General features: G+C 27.2%; 2 protein-coding genes across 4 annotated transcripts; one reads left to right on the forward strand and one right to left on the reverse strand.

Moving 5' to 3' along the window:
- Nucleotides 1-875: 875 nt before the first annotated feature.
- On the forward strand, nucleotides 876-10,977 carry LOC112603733 (ATP-dependent zinc metalloprotease YME1 homolog). 3 transcript variants are annotated; one of them, XM_025352455.1, is made up of 15 exons: nucleotides 876-1,366; nucleotides 2,088-2,207; nucleotides 4,463-4,709; nucleotides 5,188-5,301; nucleotides 5,481-5,663; nucleotides 7,095-7,189; nucleotides 7,283-7,373; nucleotides 7,898-8,050; nucleotides 9,256-9,388; nucleotides 9,454-9,556; nucleotides 9,616-9,841; nucleotides 9,923-10,074; nucleotides 10,148-10,294; nucleotides 10,363-10,524; nucleotides 10,687-10,977. In XM_025352455.1, exons 1-15 carry the CDS (start codon nucleotides 1,334-1,336, stop codon nucleotides 10,816-10,818), a joined length of 2,091 nt encoding a protein of 696 aa, XP_025208240.1. In that variant the 5' UTR covers nucleotides 876-1,333; the 3' UTR covers nucleotides 10,819-10,977. The 3 variants fall into 3 exon arrangements, with proteins under 3 accessions (XP_025208240.1, XP_025208239.1, XP_025208237.1); XM_025352454.1 differs by having other exon boundaries at nucleotides 877-1,366; nucleotides 5,188-5,343; nucleotides 7,107-7,189; nucleotides 10,687-10,976; XM_025352452.1 differs by having other exon boundaries at nucleotides 1,334-1,366; nucleotides 5,188-5,343.
- Nucleotides 10,978-17,585: 6,608 nt separating this feature from the next.
- Nucleotides 17,586-19,460, reverse strand: LOC112603734 (nuclear envelope pore membrane protein POM 121C-like). Its single transcript, XM_025352456.1, has 2 exons — nucleotides 19,346-19,460; nucleotides 17,586-18,784 (listed from the first exon to the last, which is right to left on the reverse strand). Exons 1-2 carry the CDS (start codon nucleotides 19,358-19,360, stop codon nucleotides 17,837-17,839), a joined length of 963 nt encoding a protein of 320 aa, XP_025208241.1. The 5' UTR covers nucleotides 19,361-19,460; the 3' UTR covers nucleotides 17,586-17,836.
- Nucleotides 19,461-23,140: the final 3,680 nt, after the last annotated feature.

The raw sequence follows: 23,140 nt of genomic DNA on the forward strand, positions 1-23,140 counted from the left end.
GTGGCATGGCGAAATTTTCATCAGCAATCCACTCTTCTGTTGTAACGTAAACACCTACGCCAACACCATACTCCAAACCTTGAATATTGCGTGCATTCGACAACATCGCGGTCGCATTCACCGTAACGACATTATCCACAGAAGTAGTACGAAAATGATCGCGAGCAACAGTATTACTACCGTTAGATGATTTGAACCTTTTGTTATGATTGGATGATGTCGGTTGCGATCGTTTCATTGTTGACGGGTAATACTCGATCACGTATAACTTCTCAAACGCGATCGCTATATCAACGTCGCCGCAACAAATATGGCGCGTCTCGTCGTCTGGTCGCGCACTGGGCGGTCCGATTCGAAAGTCGCAGAATGTTGTTTAGACGTATTCGTCGGTGGAATTTCGACGTGCTAACGTGATCTACGTGTTATAAAAGAAGATAAAAATGTGTACGATTTACTTAAAAAAACATTTCGTCCACAGTAGCATTGCCGAACTACCGACGGACGACCCGCTGGGCTACGCGATTTTGTAACTGGAAACTGGAACGTTTTCGAGCTGTTGCACCAGTCGAACAGTTTGCGTCGGCCGTCGGCGCGGTCGGTGGTCGGTGCCCGATGGTCCGGTACGGCAATACTTCGAACGGTCGGTAGAGATAACAGAATTGAGAATACATTTAGCATATTGCTCCGTACCACTGGTACGTCTCGCGCGCCATCTGTCCGCCAGACATTCGTACGTTTTGTCCGGCGACGCAACGATCGTTTACCGTGTGTATTTTATTGTGAAGAACCGTATTATCGCGTACGCGCGACCGTTCTTATCAGCTTCGTGGTCGGAGGAGGGTGCGAGAGAGAGTGATAGTGAGTGAGACAGCATTTTTTTCCATTTTCATATTTTACTAGGTTAAAGCTACGCGAACGGTAAAAATGTTACATTATGCTTAATGCTTATGCTTAACACGATTTCTTTTACCGACTACGGCAGTGACGAGTGACTTGATTCCTGCACGCCACCATCGTCCCCCGCGTTTTGTTTGTTGTTTATAAAATATATCGTTAGCTATAATCGTTAGTGATCAATTCCGTCCGTGTCGTCGTCACGCGTTTTAGAGAAGAAAATACCGATTCGTTTTTCTACGATTTCAAATACCGTGACCGTCATCGTTTGAATGTTTGCCGTCGATTCCGATGACACTATAGTATACTATAGTTTTTGGTCATCTGTTGCAATTAAAAACGTTCTATCGTTATAATCATATTGTAATATTGTCTAATATTATTATTAGGTACCTAAATTGGTACCCTCTACCCACTACCACTTCGAATATCTACAATTATGTTCACACTAGGATTTACTATACCTACACAGGTGAGTTGTGATAATAACCAACAATTTATGTTTTTATCTAATTATTAAGAAATTGTACATAATATATCATTGGTTCAACGTATGGGTGTAGATAACTATAATAAGTAACAACACTCTTCAATGTCAGCTACAATAATAGTCATTAGATGTTGGCGTTGTCATCAATTTTTTTTCTCTAATTCACAGAGCCAAATTAATGTTACAAGCGGCCCTGGGCTCTTCTATTTTTAGGGGGCCCTTTTTTCTGAAAGGCTCTAGGCTATAGTCCTTTTAGCCCATTTTCCTTTGTTCCAGCTCTGCTAATTTGTGTTGCGATAAATAATCTGTTCAATAGCTATCTTAATAAAACTACAATTTCTAGCTATTAACTTGTATGTTGATCATAAAACTAAAGATGTTATTTGTAAAGAAAAAAAAACTATTCTACTAGATTTAATTAATTAATTATTAACTATTCAAATTGAATACCTTTTTAAAAAGGTATATATTTTAAAAATTAAAAAATTGAATTTTTTTATTTTTTATTTCCCTAAATACCTGTATACTTATTGTATTAAAATGTTGAATCATATTGTGCAATATCTACATGTATCTACCTATTATAACAAAAATACAGCAAGTTCTACTTTGTTTTATTTGAAATTCATAATTATTCATTATTTATCAATGTTTAGGTTAATAGAAGCTATTAAATATTATAATATTCTTACTATATATTTAGGCTGCTGCGGCGTTTCCACTTAGAATAACTATTCAAGGCCAGAAGTCTAATTTGAAACACAATAAAATTGATGTCAAAAACAAAACTGTTGAAGATATATTGCCAGACTATGCTAAATCGGTAATTGCGTATTATTTATTATTTACATTTAGTAATAGATACTTATAATTTTAAAACTGTGTGCTCTAATAAACCTCTGAAAAATGATCAAGTAATAATATTATTTAAAACTTTGAAGATAGTTTTGATACCAAATCAGTTCCAATCGACACTTTAAGAGGAGGAAGGGGGTTAAATTAAAAAAAATAATTAATATTTTTCAAAATAGGATAAACAAGAATTTTGATGCAAAATGTTTTTTTTTTTGTGTTATTTAAATAAATAACTGACAAGTTAACTAGATGTTTATATTAAAATTTCCTATACATGGTATAATTTTTAATTTTTTTTTCTATACATATTGATAAAAAAATATATGTTTAGACAAGGAGTTTGAAAATGTAATACATTGTTCATTATAAGTTATTATTATAGCTATTTATAAATATTAAGATTTAGTAAAAAATTAAACAAAATTGTGTATTTAAACAAAGAATAACATTTTTGTGAATAAAAATTATTTTCTAAGAAATTTGAAACTTTATTATAGATATATTATATTTATACACAAAAACATTTTTAAATACAATATTTTCAGTAAAATTTAATTAAACCTAGAAGTTTTACTAATATTAGTAATAATAAAATAAATTAATTTAATATAAATCTAAGTATATCATAAAATGTATGATATATATGTGTTACAGTGAAAGATGAATATTGGTGAATGTCGTCAGTCTCTGGTATATGACGTCTTTTACCAAAATGATTCGATTATGTAGGTAAATGATGTAAAAAACTAGATTTTAAATTTAAATGTACATCATTCATCGGTTATTGATGTCATTTACCAAAACTTGTGGTAAATGATGATAAATCTCAAATAATATACTGATTTTTTTATTATAGGTACTATTTATAATAATGATTTATTGTTGGTGGATGTTTCATTTTTTATTTTAGGCATTTATTTGAATGGGATAATAGGTTAATTAAAAATAATAAAATACGTGCATATTACAGATTATTTATTTGTACAATTTTGGTTACCATGACATTTTGAACTGCACAACATTTCCGCTACATTGCAAGCAAATTTTTTAGTACCACAACTAGTACACAAATTTTTACAAATAATATTCTAAAACATACATTCTTAGCAAATACAACTCGCTATAATATGCCCGTCGATACTAACTAATAAACTAAAAGATTACCTCATATTATTACTTGGGTTATCGACGTTATTGCTATTTGGGGTTTTTGTTTATCTATTTACTTCTGTCATGATATTTTTAACTAATGAAGCTTATTCGGTACCTACACGCTTATCACTGATTGTTCACACCGATATAAAAGTATTAAACAACATTCTTCAATTAAACTGGTGATTGACGACAATGACCGGGGAATGACATCTTTTACTACGTTCACTTCATTCACCGTAACATATATATTATGAACTTAAAAAAATAGGTCAAAAACTGTTTTTGCTCAACATTGCTTTTTTTTTGTATAATGATTTATTAAATTTAAAATTTTACACACGTAAGATTAACTTACTCTAAAATAATATACACTCAACACTTACCTACTATACAACAGTTTGATTATCTATTTTTCTTCTTTGTTTCTTTAAAGTTCTAATTGGTATAAATTGCTTAATGAAAGTGCTTTGAAAGATGATAACTATAAAATACAAGTTTCACTTTTAAATTTTTTAATATATAAAAACAATATTTTGTTAGAAATCATTATTTTAAAGTGCATCAAGAAAAATAAGATAAATGTTACAATGAGTTTCAGTTGCTAATAATTATCTTTGTTTTATAATAATTAATTAATAAACAATTATTACTGTGTGAAATGATTATCTTATAATATAATATATTAGTGTTGTATATCAAGAGACAAGGGTAATATTTAATATTTCTAAATTTATTTAAGGTTGTTAACAATTGAAGGGTCAGCAAGAATAATGTGCTATGTAATACTTTTTCCAATTTCATTTTTTTTACTTAACCGTGCTATGAAGCTATATAATATATGCTATATGATATACAAAAATGATAATGTTCAAAGTTAAAAGAACGTCTTACTTGTTGTCTAAATAATGTTTATAAAAAACTACACTTAGTTATTTATTTTTATTTGATACTGTAAAATTTAAAAAATGTATGAACATTGTCACACAGTACGTTATTCTTATTGACTTTTCAATTATATTTATTATAGTTATGGTTATGTTTACATACATTAATTTAATATGTTTTTAGCTGTTAGATAATATACCTGCTGAAAAAGTGAATGAGTATTTCATGAACAGGCCCACATTTACTGTTCATTGTAAAACGAAGAAACATCAAAACATTGTGCGTTTATTGCAAAAAACAGTGAATAAAACATTTGGTCTAAAATGTCACCATACTGTGGATAGTATAAACAATCATGTTTTAGTTGTATCAAATACACATAACTCATCTGCTAAAAACTTCTTATATCGTCGTAGACCTTATTTCACAGGTATTAAGTATATATATTTTTTTTTTATTAAAATTTATGGTACATTATAGTTTAATCAATAAAATTCTCTACTATAATTTTATATTTAACTTATGTAAAAAAACACAATGACCTACTATTTGTATTGTTTTGATTAATAAATCTATTTTTAAAATACTATTTTATCATTAGTATTTAACTATTTATAGTTGTTATTTTTTTGCTTATTTCTTAACAATATAACAATATAACTATTATATTAACTATGAAGTAAAATAATTTTTACATATTTTTAAAACCAGTCTTTAATGTCACACAATTTTTGATGATTGACATTTTTAGGTATTAAAAGATTAAATTATTGAAATCATAATTTTTAAAAAGTTAGTATTTTTTTAGTATTCATCAAAGGGTTTTCTGTATTAGCTTATGGGACTCAAGAAGTTTATCTAAAAAATACCGTCTAGAAATATTTGCTAATATAAACATTTTATTTTAGATGTTCAATTCAGAAGCTTCAAGACTGAACGTATTTCTAATAAGGAAAATGATGAAAAAATGATAAATCGTTTAAGAGAAATGCTTTTACTTCCCAAAGGAAATGACTTGAAAGGTACTGATTTATTTTCAGGCATGGAATTTAATAAAGTGAAAGGTAAATAATTGTAGTTTTGTGTTAATGTGTATAAGTATTTTGCAATACATTTATTTGATCAAAGCCATTAAATTTTTAAATTATAAATTATATTATGCAATACAGTTGATCATAATAATATGTATATTTTCTTGTAGATCAGTTAAAAAATGAAAATCTAAATAAAGAAGAACTAGATAGGTTAAAAATATCTTTTGCGGAAGGATATCTAGTAGCAAAAGACCAAAAAGGAAATACTACCAAATCACAAAAATGGTGGAAAATTATTCAGTCTTCACTTATAATTGGATTGTTACTAAGTTCATTGATTTCTATTTTTGGTAATATATATTTAATTATATTTGTATTTATAAACTAAAATATAACTATTATTTAAACAAATTTACTCAAGTGCATTAATACATTTTAAGTATGATTTAGTAACTAATATTATAGAAAAAAGTATAGGTCTATAAAAAATGTATTAAATAACAAAGTATAAATAGTAATTAGACTTTTTGAATTTTCGATAGTCTGAAAATTATTTCTTATTTTTACTAATAGCTTATAATATTAGCATTCAATATAATCCAGCAAAAGAAAATAATCTTATTAAAAATTAAAAGCTAATTCGTAGAATCTGGTTTGATTTAATTTTATTGCAGTTTTAAAAATAGCACAAGCTATTTCAGTGCGATAACTATAAAATTCTGCTTCAAATTATTCATTTAATTTGATCAGTACACTTATTATACTATTTGAAGTTTTATTTGCTTGAGAAATAAAAGTAAAAATATTTTTTAATATTATACTTGATGAAATTAAAATAGATGAGAAAACAAAAAGATGAAATTTATTAGAATGCAAAAGTTGTTTCTAAGAAAAAATAATGGTTATATATAATGTATACATTTTATGAAAATGAAATGACTTAAGAATTTTTGGTGGGGTTGTGTTCCCACAAAATGTAATTTGGCAATATCATTAAGTAACATAAATCATAACTATTATTATTAAACATAGGAAAAATTAGTTTGGGTTCACTTGTCTGATTAAGCTTTGGATACATACATCTTGAATAATTCAAGTATTAGGTTTGGTTTAAACTGATATTAAACCAAAATTGTTCATGTTAGATTTTGATGAAGTTGCTGCAAATGCAGTGGTACATGTTTGATAATTAATAATTATACTGTATTAAAGTTTTATTTTTATATTAACTCTGCCTTCTTATAATCTGCATTCTTTTAGGTATGCGATTCAATTTTATTGCTTTCATAATGCGCACTCATTTTAACACTTTACCTCGGCCAAATATAAAACTGATAAATTTTTTAACCGGTTTTAAGTTTTATAAATGTGATTGGGTATATAAAAAAGTTGAAGAAAAGTAAAAAAATGTATAAAGTGACTTTTATATATATATGGGATTTAAGTATAACAATGAATGGTTGATTTTGTGGTGTAATTTGAATAATCCAGTTGTATGATTTTTCAAAAAATAAAAGTATTGAAATTGATGTAAAATTTAATTGTACATAGTGGGCAATAATGGAAAAATAATAAAATGGCTATCTATATTTTTTTAACATATTTTTATCTTTCTAATATTTATTTGTATTTAAATTTTATTTTCCATTTTAATATGTATGTGGCTGACATATTGTTCATGATGTACTTGTAAAATATCTTTGTTATTATATTTGCTTTTGAGATAATGTATAAACTATTAGTTTAAGTTCTTTTTTTTGTATTCATTAATTTATTTTTAGTGATATTAACAGGAGCTACATTCAAGATACAACTCACAAACCAAGTTGAAGTGAATTCTGAAGAAATTACAGTGACTTTTAATGATGTTAAAGGGGTAAATTTAGTATTAATTAAATAATAAAATAATAATAATAATAATAAATAATAAAATTTATTTATTTCGAATTGTTTCATTTTTGTTTCTTAGGTAGATGAAGCTAAGCAAGAGTTGAGAGATATTGTAGAATTCCTTAAAAATCCAACTAAATTCTCGTCTTTAGGTGGCAAGTTACCAAAAGGTATATAAATATTTAAATGTTACATAAATTATTTTCAAAAATTATAATAATTATGAGTTCATCTTAATGAGTAAATATTGTATATTTAATACACACATAAATATATTATAGCCTTCATTAGTTTTGTATAAATATTACTTTTATATTTATTTTTAAACTTAAGTATTACATTTCAATGATTTTTAATTTAAAAATATATTTAAAATGTACTGAAAATTTTCTTTTTTAAATGCTTATGTTGAAAGTAATTGCATTAACTATCATGAATAACATAATATTATTATTATACAATATTTATTTGAAAGATATTTAAAAAAATATATTTTTATTACCCTAGAATTTAGATCTCAATTTTCAACAATTATATTCCAACATATGGTCACCAAAAATTGCTAAAAAATAAAAAAATAAACATATCACTAAATTTAACAGTACCTATCAGCCAAAAAAATTTTATTATAACTTAAAAAAAAAAATTAACCAAAACAATATTCCCATTTATTAATAATTGTTATAAATTAAAGGTGTGCTTCTTGTTGGACCACCGGGAACTGGCAAAACACTATTAGCTAGAGCTGTTGCTGGAGAAGCAGGAGTGCCATTTTTTCATGCAGCTGGTTCTGAATTTGATGAAATTTTAGTTGGACAAGGTGCTAGACGAATTCGAGATCTTTTTAGTAAGTATTTAACGTTTTATTTAGTTTTACTCAAAACTTGTTTTAATTTTTAAAGAGATTTATTTTGTTTTATCTAAACTAATATTATTTAAAAATAAATTTAGTTATTATGGAACATAGTATGCTATTTTGCTTAAATTTTTAGACAGTTGCCTATCTGAAAACTAGCCATTAAAACAGAATTTCATAACTATTTTTTGAGGCATTTAAATCATTTAACACAAATTTATTGTTCTACAGATATTGATTAAATATCAGTATTTCAATAAATAATGTAAATATTCCCATTATTAGATTTACAGTATTAGCCTCATTAATCAGAAAGACACAGCCATCTGAATAGACTTAGGAATTATTGTGACACTAAATATTAAAAACTTATTAAAGACATATATTTATTTATATTTAAAGACATTATTATTGTTAAATAAATTAATCTATAAACTTGTTCAATACAAATCATTAGAATAATCATGATAGGATATCACACATGTATAGTATTAAGATATGATTGTATACATCTATTATGCTTGTCGATTACTTGTTAACATAATTATTATTATTCATTTTACACTACATATTTCTATAAATTTTATATAAAAAAAAAAAAATTATTGAATATTTTAAACAATTAATTTGATATTATGTTAATTATAATAAATTTAAAACCTGTATTTTAATGCAAAGTGCATTATTTTTGGGTGTTCATGGACAATATATTCCAAGCACATAATTGATTTCATGTAAAGAATACTTTTAAAATAATATTAAAAAAATTTTAAATACCTAAATAGCTTTAGGTTATTTTTCATTTGTTTAAACAAATAAAAAATATATTTTAGTTAATTAAAAATAGGTACATCACAATTGCATTTATTTCCAGTATGTACGAGTATATGGTTTCTAATTTTAGTATTTTGTTTTACTATTATCCTTAATTTAATTAAAATGAAGTGTTATAATTTTTAGAACATTTTTGTTAGTTTTTATGATATTTACATTCAGATCTGTTTGAATTAATGAGACTTTATAATAATATTTTTAGTAGCCTTGATATTTACATTATAATATTATTGTTATTATATTGATATATTTTATATTATATGTATTTGATTTTTTTTTTTTTTTTTTGACTGATCACTTATTTTATGTATAATGAATAATACAATATTATTATTAAATAATTTTTATTATTCAAACTTTAGAAGCAGCAAAAGAAAAATCACCTTGTGTAGTGTTTATTGATGAAATTGATTCTGTTGGTGCAAAAAGAACAAATTCTGTTTTACATCCATATGCAAATCAAACAATAAATCAGTTACTAACTGAAATGGATGGGTAAATTATTTGTAATTATGTTATTTTACTCATGTCACTTAGTAAATATTTGTTATTTTTGCTAGGTTTCATCAAAATCAAAATATTATTGTACTGGGAGCTACTAATAGACGTGAAGATTTGGATCGTGCCTTGCTTCGTCCAGGTCGTTTCGATATTGAAGTTGATGTAAGTCATAAATTAATGAATTGAATTAATTTTTTTTTTTTAATTGTTTTAATTTTTAGGTTCCTCTTCCGGACTATGCTGGACGAAAACAAATAATAAACTTATATTTAAAGAAAATACTTAGCAAGGGCATTGACGTAGATCTGTTGGCTAGAGGAACCAGTGGTTTTACTGGTGCTGATATTGAAAATATGGTAAACCAAGCAGCTGTTAAAGCTGCTAGTGATGGAGCTACAACTGTATCAATGAAATATTTAGAAATTTCTAGGGATAAAATATTAATGGGTTATTATTTTATTATGATAAATAAAAATAATTACAATATAATTTTATGATAATTTATCTCATATACATTTATAATTTTAGGCCCAGAAAAAAAATCAAAGATTCCTGATGAAGAAGCGAATACAATTACTGCATATCATGAAGGTGGACATGCAATTGTTGCATATTTCACCAAAGATTCTCATCCTCTTCATAAAGTTACAATAATGCCAAGAGGATCATCGTTAGGCCATGTAAGAATTGTTAACTTCATAATGACATTAATAGTGTCTATTGTCCATATTATTCAGCATAATTTTTTTATAGACTGCATATATACCAGCAAAAGAAGAATACCATGTTACAAAATCTAGAATGTTGGCTTTAATGGATACCATGATGGGCGGACGTGCTGCTGAAGAATTAATATTTGGTCCAGAAAAAGTTACAACTGGTGCTTCAAATGATTTAAAAGTTGGATTATTTGAAATAACTTTTATTAGATTGATGTTTGTAATTTTTCATTGATTTTTATTCTTTAGCAAGCTACTAATATTGCAACTAGGATGGTGAAAGAACTCGGAATGTCAGATAAAGTTGGACTTCGTACACATGAGTCTCAGTCAAATGAAATAATGAGTTTTAATGATCTAAGTCCAGCTACAAATGAACTCATTGATAATGAAATCAAAAGAATTATGCAGGTAAAAATCTATTCAACTAACATTTTAAAACAGGCATATTCTGTCAAATCCATTTAAAACAAAACTATTATTTAATAATCTTATGATCTGTAATTAAATATATAAATACACACTATAATTATTTATTTATTTTTTATTGATTATTGTTTTTATATGTTTAAGGAATCTTATGAACGAGCAAAAAGCATACTAAATGTTCATCATAAAGAACATAAGCTTTTGGCTGAGGCATTACTTAAGTATGAAACATTAGATGCAGAAGACGTTAAAGCAATTTTAAATAAAAAAGCATAATGGTATAAAGTTTTAATTTTTATTATTAAGCTTTATGTTTTTCCTAATAAATAAATAAATTAAGACACTATCAAAATATTAAGAATGGAAATCCTATTCTCAATAATGATCATGTTTTTTTTATATACAATGCCTAAGCCATTATTTTAAGTTGTTATTCAGTAAATTATGTTAACTTTAATTGCTGAATTTGATTTATTTTGGATTATAAACATTTATAAATTATTGAATTTAAATATTAGGTATTTAGTTTTTGACTAGATCTTTTAAAATATTATGTATTTCTTAAAAAATATTTCATCAGTTTTTCAAAATTGACAAATTATGTTCACTATTGTATTATCTTCTTGTGTAGACAAATGAAAACAGTTTAGTTTAAGAGATCTAAGAAATAAACTATAGAGCCTTCTAATAGGTAAACTTGAAAGAAGTGTATATTGTTATTCTTTTGTTTTCATTATAATTCCTAGGACATTTTATCACTTATTATGGTTACTTAATTTTTAGTGTTAAGTGGTGGATTTGATATTTAGACTCTGAACTTCTAAACACGAGCAGTTCACCAACAATCATACATAATTAGTCAATTAGTTTCTACTAGAATAGATACTAGTTAATCAGAACCGTATAAATTAACAATTAGATTAAAAATATTTCCTCATTACTAGCCCATGCCACTAGTTAAATCCTTTATTATTTTCCAAATGATTAATAATAATAAAAATGTGTAATACAAAATTTAAAAATTGTAATATTAATTGTCTTCGTATGTTATTATAGTTTAAAGGAGATATCTGTTTTTTTATTTTTTTATTGATTAATTTTCCTAATTAGATACACCTTCTTAAATCAAAGTGATTAATAATATAATATCTATAAGACAACAATAAATGGCTATACATTTTTTAATATTACTTGATTAAAATATATTTATCTAGAATATTTTCTAGTTTAGAATTTCTACCAATCATTTATAATAAGCAATTATCATTTTTTCAATAGGATTCTTTTAGATATAAAATTATAATACTCATGACTAAGTATCTAATCTATAAATATCTATATTTAAAAATGAGTTAATCTATTTTTTGAGAGCTAGTTAGTTATTCAACTCAACATAACATTCATTTAATGCCAATATTAGTAACCTAATACAAAAAATACCAAAGTTTAATTTTTAAAAAATTTACTTTTAACTTAACTAGAATTTTTATGTTCTTCAAAATGTGTATGTTTATTTGGTTATCTACTCAAATTGTATAGGTATGTTGTCAGGGTATGTAGAGTAGTGCTTGCATACTCATAGGCTTGAAATAGACATTTTTAAGATGATTGTATGATGAATTGATATAGTATGATTGAAATTCACTGACTAAAAATAACAGTAAAAAAAACAGAAAATAAATATTTTACTAAGATTAATGTTTGTGACTTGATTATGTGACAAGAATCATGGATTTATCTTTTACAATAAACAAGTTTTAGTAAAAATATGTTTTTATTTTACAACATAAAAAGTCTTAAAAAATCTAGTATTTTTAATGAGAAGCAGTAATCATAAATATTTTTAAAGCAACCGAAAATCATTTATGATTTTGAGGAACATATTTCATCAGCTGCATAATCTTTTAATCAAAGTCTCCGCACATTTATGTCAAATTAATTTATTTTAAAATAACATTAGCTTAGGTAGGTATGTTATTTATTATTATTATTTATTTATTGATAAAAATCATTGGTTAATGTGATCAGCTAGTCAAAAATATGAATTACGGTTTTCAGCATTAAATATTTTCCATGTAAATTTTCTCCTAGATATCATAAGAGACAGTCAAAAACTTAAAAAATTGCTTAATTAATTATTTTAATAAAACTAATTAGATATAAACAATATGTTAATATTTTTGAAAACGTTTAATTGTTTACATAAAATATATTGCAAGAATTAAATTTAAAAAAAAATATTTAATAATTTTTAATTTTTTAAATGACATTAAAAATAATAATTTATCTTTTAAATTTTTACTACAATACAATATTATCATTAATTATGATATAAAAATGATTTAAAAACATCTAATTACCTAATCATACATTTAATTAAGATTATTGATTAGAAATTAAGGTATTTTAAAAATCCACCTTACCTATAATATTTAAAAATCTAAAAGTTATCTTAATCAGTTTTAACTTTTAAATAACTCTATATGATTATTAAAACCCTTTAAGTATTTGAATTTAGATTTTCGAGTTAAATCGTAAAACCGAGTATAAGATCCAATGAATCATACGTTATTAAGTATTAAGAGCAAACATTATGGACTCTTACAGTATAGTTATAGAATAGAAGGTACATAAAAACATTCCTAATTTTTTACTTGATATTCAAAATATCCTAACCCTCTAACAGCATTAATTATTAGGTCATGGTAAATTTCCATGAAGTTTGACAACTAATTTGATAAAATTTGTTTAAAATGTATGTCAACGTTTTACCATTTAATACCTTAAGTTTGCTGGTCGAAAGCTGCTATGTAAGGTTTAAAATTTCTGAAGTTAGCCCACCCACTTTATAGAGTTCCGATAAGAAAACTGTAAATGTGTATTTTTTGGATGTTAAAATTTACAAAGGAAAATATTTTTAAGATTTGTATTCCAAGATATTATTGGCAACCCTGATGATAATTATTGCTCATCATTTATCATGGGATAGTATTAATAAAGTATTTATCATGAACATAGAAACAAAAATATTGGCATTGATAGAGTCTCTATCATAGAGATATATATCAGGCTGGACGATCAACTTGTTTTGCTTACGAGCTGCTTACAGCTCTCGTATAGTGGTATACATTTATAAAAATTTATCATAGGTATCATATAAAGTATATTTATGAACATTTTGGTTCTTAGTAACGTTATAATTATTCGTATTGTAGCTTTAAGATCAGTTATTGAAAATTTGATTGCACATGGATTTTAAGATCCAAAATCAATTTTAAAGTAAACTGAACAATTTATCAAACTTATAAATGTTTTAAAAACTCTATGTAATTTTAACTGTAGTAAATTCAATCTCGGTCCAATATTATTTTATCAAGAGTAAGTATGACAGTTTTAAATTTATTATTCAAATAAAATGTATACCTACTTTTTTTTTAATATACAGTGATAAACCAAATAATAAAAGAAAGCTTGACAAGACATTTGATAAAAGGTCTGATGCTTCATATACTTAAGTTCAACTTATTAATAGTTCCTTTCCTGATAATAATCATCTTCAAAATGGTAGAGAATACAAACAAAAAATGTATGATACCTACTTTAATGGTGGTGATGATTTTCAAAAAGTAAGCAACATTTTAAAATTATTGTTTCTAATTTTATTTAGGTTTTATTACATTTTTCAATAATATATTCAAGTATGTACTTGGTTGTGGGTGGGTTAAGGTGTAATTGCTTCCCTGAAATGTTTGTGGAGGGAAGTATCGTTTTACTCCCTATTGGTATACCAATAATAGAAACCTTTTGTTTTCCAAATTAAAAAAGTGAATTTAATATACGTCTATATTCTATAAAATAAAAATATATTATTTTATAAAATTATTGTTTTGTTAACATATTTTTAATATTCTACCAATGTTTTAATTTTAAAAATATTTACATTATTATAGCTATTTTTAAAACTTATAAAAAAACCTTCATCGTTTTTTTTTTTTTTTTTTTTAACAACAAAGGTATCAGTTTTATTTTAAATTATAATTATTATTACCTAGGTAATGATTTTAATCTATGCAGAAAGTTTCACTATTACAACTAGATATTTACCCATTTTTATAACAAAAATCCACATTCTATTCGAGATTTGTTAAAGCATGTGATTTGTGTTCTACAAACACAGTACTTACTTAATAATTATTATTCTTATTAAATCAAAAACTTAATTTGCTTTTGATCGGTCAGTTACAAGTGTTCCAACTTTATTCAATGAGCGTAATAATAATAATAATAAAAAGAACCGTTTTTAAATATATTGATTGCCCACTGAGATTGTAAGAGTGATTAAGCAATACCTAAATTCATATTCGGTGAAACTTTCAGGACATAGTTGTTTTTCACCGCGAAAATATGATATAGGTACATAGAAATAAACTACAATAATAATTTATATTTATTGTATTGCGTAAACAAAATAATAACCGTAGCATGTAACGACTGCACCAAGTATTATACATCTATGATACCCATTATTACATAGACAGTAAAATGTCACTTTCCAAACGAAGAAAGTTGGCGGAGAAGCTGTCTACAGTGTAATGTAGCCGCAGCATTATCATAATATAGCTGTGGCATTTATTGAGAAGAGGTATCCGCAGAACGTCAAAAATCTCAATCCCATAACTATATGATGCTATTAATTGCAGTTGTATTATTTATTATTATCACGGTGTTGATTCGGAAACGGGTAAGACTACGTTACCTAAAAGGCTACAGATACGATACCTGGTTACCTATCTCTCTCTCTCACTCTCTCTCTTTATATATATGAAATACAAATTACCTTGTATCATAGTTCCTACATTAAGTTTAAACGTTATTGTCAATAGGTGGATAATTATCGATTTGATAAGTATCTAGCTATGCGGAATTTAAGATCTACAGAAGTTAAAAACCTTGTGAATCAATGTAAGTGTCTACACCTAGATTATAGACTAAATAGGTACTACTGGTACTAGTTGTCATGTTTATACCGACCATGCCTACGGTGCTTAGATAGATGCAAACAAAAAAGATAATATGTTTATGTTTCACGTAATAAGATGTAAGTAGGTAAAGGCATTTACTTTATAATTTATGAAGTATAGAATATACAGCTCACGATATGACGTAATATAAAATTGTATAATTAAATGATTTTACTCTCTTAAGAGAAAATCAGATCATATACATTCGTCCAATAAGTATTAAATGTTCTGTTGTCTTATTTAAAAATAAAAATTTAATCACAGTTCAGTCGAAAAAAAACTGAAAGAAGTCGAACATTTTAATTACTTATTATTAAATCAATAAGAGTAAAAATATTTTTAAAATTTAATCATGTTTAGATAATGCATAGAGATTTTAAAAAAATTCGACTTAAAATTTTGTTGAATAAATTCGGTTTTCGTTCGTATGTTCGTTTATAAGAGCATAACACGTTTTAATACATAAATAATATGGTTTTAAGCTGGATAAAACATTTTTTTTCTGATCAATTTTCGTAGCACTGTATTTATATGTTTTGGTAACCATTGTTAAAATTACACGAAATCGCTGATCACTTAACCTAAAGTTGCTTAGCTATAATAAGTAAAACTTTTTTTTTTTCTTTTGCTCTAAAAAAGACGTATTATTGATATTCGACATTATAAATTCTAACTATGAGTGTCAATCTAATATGGACAAGATTTCATACTTTTCGTGCATAAAACATTTGGTATGGAACTCAACACTGATCGAGATATTTCGATTTAAATTTTTAAGTGAATTATGAACATCCTAAAATATTGTAATTTTACGATTCTGTAGTAAGTAGTTGTAATATATTACAATATTTAACTTATTATTACCTAAATTAATTATTGTGAATGTTTTCTATATTTCATATAGGATAAAATTTAAAATCTTATGATGATATCTCATAAAACTTATATTTTTTTATTGTAAATTATTTTTTCCTACATATATTGTGATATAATATTTTATGAAAAATCTTTCTAATATTATCCTAATAAGTTATTGCATATTAGTTGTAAATTATTATTTACTTAAAAATGAACAAAATAATGAATAAAATGTTTATAAATCATTTGAAATGATTTAAAAATTAATTTAATAAATTATAATATATACACCAGCTTATCTTATATGTGTAAATCGATTTAGTTTTTTTTTTTTTTGATTGATTATGAATGTTGACAAAAATGAAACATTTTAGCAAACATTATAATTCTTAAAGCTCACTTAGAAATTATAATAATTGTGAATTTTCTTCCTAAATATTGTTTAGTATGATATATTTTACATCTTTTTAGTTTTTAGTTTTTAGAATAACTAATGTGGAGTGCTTGCTACTATTTATTTGAGTTTTAGTCTGATAAATAATATCAATCGTTCTTTAACAAAAGGGTCACAATCTTGTCCTTTTTTTTAGTCCTTGGGTGAGGAAAGAGGAGGCGTGACTGCGGGATAAATTATTATTATTAATTGTTCATATATTATACAGTAGGTATGTATATAATGTGTAGATATCGCGTAGATTTTTGTCTGCACAGCACGTTGGTAATATAAGTTTAGCAATTTAGCGTATATATATATATATATATTTATGTGTGTGTGTGTGTGTGTGTGTAAGTAAATAAATCAAACAGTTATATTATGGTATTAAATTTTGTTTTTGAGTTTTATTGAGACAAAATGAAATGTTAGCTTTTGTACTGCACACAATATTATATTATACATGTAAAAAACGTGACATTTAATATAACTACGTATAATAACAAAATATAATAATAATAATTAAAAATAATAAAAATAGTAATAATGATGATGATGACAATAATATTGACTATTAAAGATACGAAACGAGTGCAGTGTGTATAATATACCGCGACAATACGCGTTGTGTATACGATCTACCCCGATGAACCATATTGTACACAATATGTGTACCTAGGTATATAGGGTAACCTAAGCATGCGAGAAAACATCTAACTTTATCCAGTCAGTTCGCATATACATACGTATGTATATTTAAATATATAAATATATGGTATAATGTACAACGTACGTCATTTCGTATCGTAATAATCTGATTTGATGAGCGGCGGCGGTACGACGTGTGCGGTGATTGATGTCGTACTACGTTTGGGTTTCGGATTAGACGCTGTTACACGCGATGTCGTTTGTATTGGATTGAAAGATTTTAATTGAACATTTTCGGACGTGACGTGACGATTGCGATAAAAAATTATCGAAATTATTTCTTGTACTCGTCGAATGAGTGACCGTGTCCGTAAGAAGATCCGTATGAAGATCCGTACGAAGATCCGAATGACGGAGCGGAGTGTGCGTATGAAGATCCGAATGACGGAACGGAGTGTGCGTATGAAGATCCGAATGACGGAGCGGCGGAGTATCCGAACGAGGATCCGTAAGCCGGGGCGGCGGAGTATCCGTATGAAGATCCGTAGGCAGGAGCAGCTGCCGAGTATCCGTAGGACGATCCGAAGGACGGAGCGGAATATCCCAAAGATCCGTAAGACGAAGCGGCGGAGTATCCCAAGGATCCGTAAGACGAAGCGGCGGAGTATCCGACAGAGTAGGCGGGTGCAGCAGCGATCACTGGAGTCGGGACGGAGACTGGCACATGCTGTTGGACTTCGACTGGGTACGGTTGTGGGACGGAGTATGGCACGGCGCGGCTGACTGGGTATGGGACTGGGTGTGGTACGCTGACTGGAACGCTGCGTGGTACGTCAACGGGGTATGGGCGGTCGACAGTGACTGGGACTGGGTGTGGTACGCTGACCGGGACGGCTCTGGGCACGGACACTGGGACGGGGTGGGGCACGGACACTGGTACGTGACGGGTGACTGGCACGGGGTAGGGTTGTGGCACGGACACGGAAACCACCTGGTCAGATTGGCTGACTTTGACTGGTACAGCGTTGGAAGCGTAACTCGCACCGTAGCCAGAAGACAGACCGTAGCCGGAAGACAGACCGTAGCCGGAAGACAGACCGGACGACAGACCGGAGTAACCGTAGCCGGAAGACAGACCGGAAGAAAGACCGGAGTAACCGTAGCCTGCGGACGGAAGACCGTACGAAAAATCGGCGCTTCGCTTGTTACTGGTCTTGACGTCAGCGGTCTTGGCCGTATCGGCTGCACAGAGCCCGATCAATGCCAAACCGACGATGCATGCCTGGAAAATGTAAAATCATTTTTTTGATTAACCTAAGTCGATTGATCTATGTATGAAAATATGTGTGTGATGACAATAGTGCGGACGTCGCGGTTGACGTTCGATCGAAGCTAGCCTATGAGTTTTTTGGGCCTGATATAATATTGCGCTGCGTAATGTGAACCAGACTGATAGGAATAATAACAGTTATAATTTATAATTACTTATTACTTATTATAACTTAAAATAATGCTAGAAAAATACTCAAAAATTTGTGCTAAATTTAAACGTTTATACAACTTTTGAAAATAGAGTTTTTGAAATCGGAGTTCGTTATTTTCCTATCCACATAGAGTGTTCGTGTCTTAAATAAAATAAAAAGTCATCGAAATCTGGCCATTTCACGAGGCCTGAGAGTTTTTCCTACGTACGACGAGTCTCAACTCCGACACACCTCGTGGCTCGTGAAGCGCACCGTGCAATCGATGACTCTACTGGGCGGCTCGTGTTACCCATCCGCGGTATACGGTGTGAAAACGATAATAATAATAATAATAATAATATATTGTGTTTTGGTCTTACCTTAAAATGAGCCATGGCGGTGATGCAGTTGCAGACGAGACGATATTGCTATACAATTTGTATTGTGTCTTGATGACTGCGATGGATCCTTGGAGTGAACTGATGCCAAACGGTCGGTCGGCCCTGGCTTATATACCAGTCGCGCGTTCCCCAAAAATTAATAAATTAAGATAAATCGATCGTAATTTTCGTTTTTTGCTCCCTACCGCAGTCCGGTGACACTTTCTCCGCGTCAAAAATCGGTCGGTGTCGTACGTTTATTATAACTTATAAGTATACAGGATTACCTATACCCATACATAAATACGTAGGTATGATGTATACGTCGTTATTGCGAAACTCGCGCGGTGACTTTTTGGCGACCAGTTTTTTTTCCCGTCCGCAAAGAAGACACGTCTCGTCGCATTAGAGATGTGCACGGTGGCGGTGGTCTTCATATCTTCGCCATCCCCCGAGACGCGCGTTAGGCAATACTTATTACTATTTTTTATATTATGCTGTGATTACCTATCTTGATTCTCATTCGATATTTTGCATTTCTTTTTTTTTTTTGTTTAATATTATTATTATTATTTTATTTTATTATATTCTACCGAAGCCATCACGGCCATCGAGATCGGCTGCAAACGCATTCCTTTCGAAAACATCTGCAAAGCAACATCTGTGTCAAATAGTATTTTTCAAATAATAGACGAAATTTAACCAATCTTATTTTATTACGCTGTCGTCGTAGTGTTTGGATTTATATCAATTCACCAATTCACATGCATCGTAGGTACAGAAAAACAAAATGTGAAATATTTTATATATAGTGATTTTTATCCGTAGTCCGTTTTTTACATATAAATGACGACAGTTTAAAATATTTGTTTCAATTTCGACAGTAATACATTTGATGATTCAATAGATTTGTAAAAAAAAAATCGTCTAAATAAATCGCAGCAAACAGCAATAATCCATTTGAAAAACAAAGGTTTGTATCGCCACAAGACGACATTTGTTGGGGAGACTTCTTAATTATGTCCAAAATCAAAATTTTAATTAATTTTCATCTATTTATTTTTAATTTTTTTATACATGAATAATAAACAAATATGCTTAAAATTGAGGTCACAAATTGAATGACTATGGTCAAAAATTCATACTGTATATTTTACATTTTATTTTTAATAAATTAATGAGTATGCTCCAAAAAATAATTTTTAAGTGCTTAAATGATTAAATATTAAAGTTATAGTCATGATTTTATAATTTTTTTACTAATTTTATATATATTCAAACTAAATTAATTTTTATAATTTTTATAAATAAAAATGGTATTATTTTAATTTTTAATTTTTGAAAATTAAAACAGTTACCTGTCTAACTTAATTTTATTTTGTCTCACCAAAACGTTAATGATTTCTTTAAATATGTATATACTTATTTTAGTAATGTTATAGTTTAATTATATTTTGTTTCATTTTGTAGTCATACATTTGAATTTTGTGACATAATTACTAGTTTTCTACTAGCTATTGTAATAATAAATAATATTATTATTAGTTTAATAATTTAATAACACTAAATATTTTATTTATTGTTGATATTAAATAAAATAATAATTAAGTTACGTCTAAAGTACTGCTGAGTGCAGAGTAACCACTAACCAAGTAGATAAATAATATTAATTCTTTGAAATATATTAGGAATAATATAATAATAGTTAAAATTGAGGAACACGTTTGCTAGATTAATACTAGAAAACGTTATTTTGTGAAATTTGTGGAGAGCAGCCAAATTGAATATACATTTTTTACAGAATTATAATTATTACCGCTTATCTTATTCATTCAAATTAAATACTTGAAAGTTATATGTTATTGAATCTAGACATATTATATGTTTTTGACACATGTGTTATTAACTTACAAATTTAAAACACTTTATAACTCAAAAGCGTTTTATAGATTCATTAAATGTTACAACATACCATTTGCATACCTATACTTGACAATAAAAAAAAAAATATTTCAATCTTATAATTTGTTGTTTTACACAATTAAAAATAAGTAACTTCACTAAATTAAATTAAATTAAAGTTCAAATTCATATTCAAAATGATATCATAGTCATTTCAAAATTAAAAACGAATACTTATAATAAGACTTAGGTATTTATACATTGAAGTTATTATAATAATTTAACTAAAACAATGCGATTTTCTTTCTACTCAGACTGTGAAGACTGTAAAGAACTAAAGACTATCATTTATATGCATTTAAATTGAGCTTTTTGATAAAATATAGGTCGGTGTTATTAATATGATATATTTTTATCAAATAATTATTCTCTGCACCACAGTGGCCCAGTCATATTAATTCGTAATATTTGATTAAATAAACAATGTACTCTATAGTATAATATACTGCACTGTTCTTTGCTTAAACATGTACGTGCTATGCATTTATATTAATATGATGATTGTAAAATGTTTACGCCAACTCAAGAAAAGTCTAGAAATACAGTTTTGAAAAAGAAACTATGCCAAGTTTTAAGCTATTTATTCGAGTTAATTACTATTATGGTTATTATTATTTAATGAACACAAGACCATATATTTAAAAGAAATTTATGGAGTTTTATACCTACGTAGATATGACGGTAGTAATAATTTTAAGTGTTACAATGTACAAGAAAATACAGTTTGAATTAAATTGAGATTGAAAATGCAATTTGTTATACAAGTGTAGGTCATTTTCATGCTATTATAATAGTTCGAATACAATAAATATTCAAGTAATAAAAAATAGAATAAAATTACTAAAAGATCAATTTTGTTGTTTTTGAATTTTTACGTGTAGAATACTTACCTTTAAATTCACATAAAAATATGACATGACTACCAATTAGACTCTCAACTGAATACCTACGAACATTGTTGGACTTTTTTCTCGTGCCAGAAATTCGTTCCAATTTTTTTTTTTTTATTACCCAGTAATAAATCGACTAAAAATTAAAAACGTGTAGTACTTTATACAAGTTATTTTATAATTTTTGCAGTCATAGTAAATTTAAAAAACGCATTTGAAAAATCCTTAAACCGATGAAATGTGTAAGTTCGGTAAACTTAAAATCTTCACCAATTTTAGTTTAACCGAACTCGTTATAATATAGTGTACTAATGAATTTGAATAAAATGTCTACGATATAATTTTAAAATGTAGAATAATAATTATTCGATTTTGGGCTTGTGTGAACCTTTGCTGTTGGTATCTTATAACTTTTTGAAAACATCTTAGCTATAGTAAGTACTAAAGATTATTGTTGCTTAGGTTATAGATATACCGTCAACTGTAAATATACCAAATAATTAGAAATTTTAATTAATGATGTAGTTATTAGTTATTCAATTTATATTTTAATTTTTAATACTATCAAATTAATTAATTATTTTTTCATTTATTACAATTATGTTTTATTTCTAACATATTGAATTTTCGAACGAATAAATGTAATTGTTTATTTTCGATAAAATAAAATGAATGTTTCATGTGGATAATGTGAACCTACGCTATGTGTTTGTTTGCATGGATATCATAGTATTAACCCGACGACGTATATATTATATGTATATAATATTATGTTTATTTCATATTTGTGTGTATAAGTATTGTATGAGTACCTAGTCGTATAAATGTATTAACGTATTTTGCCCGAAAATATATTACTCTATTTGAACGGAAGTAGACGGTAGACGATAGGTACACAATGCATAGGTACTTATTGGATCGTTAGATAACAAGCATATAAATT

This window comes from Melanaphis sacchari, unplaced genomic scaffold (genome assembly GCF_002803265.2).
Source record: "Melanaphis sacchari strain LSU unplaced genomic scaffold, SCAv2.0 Contig110_pilon_pilon, whole genome shotgun sequence".
Taxonomy (NCBI): Eukaryota; Metazoa; Arthropoda; class Insecta; order Hemiptera; family Aphididae; genus Melanaphis; species Melanaphis sacchari.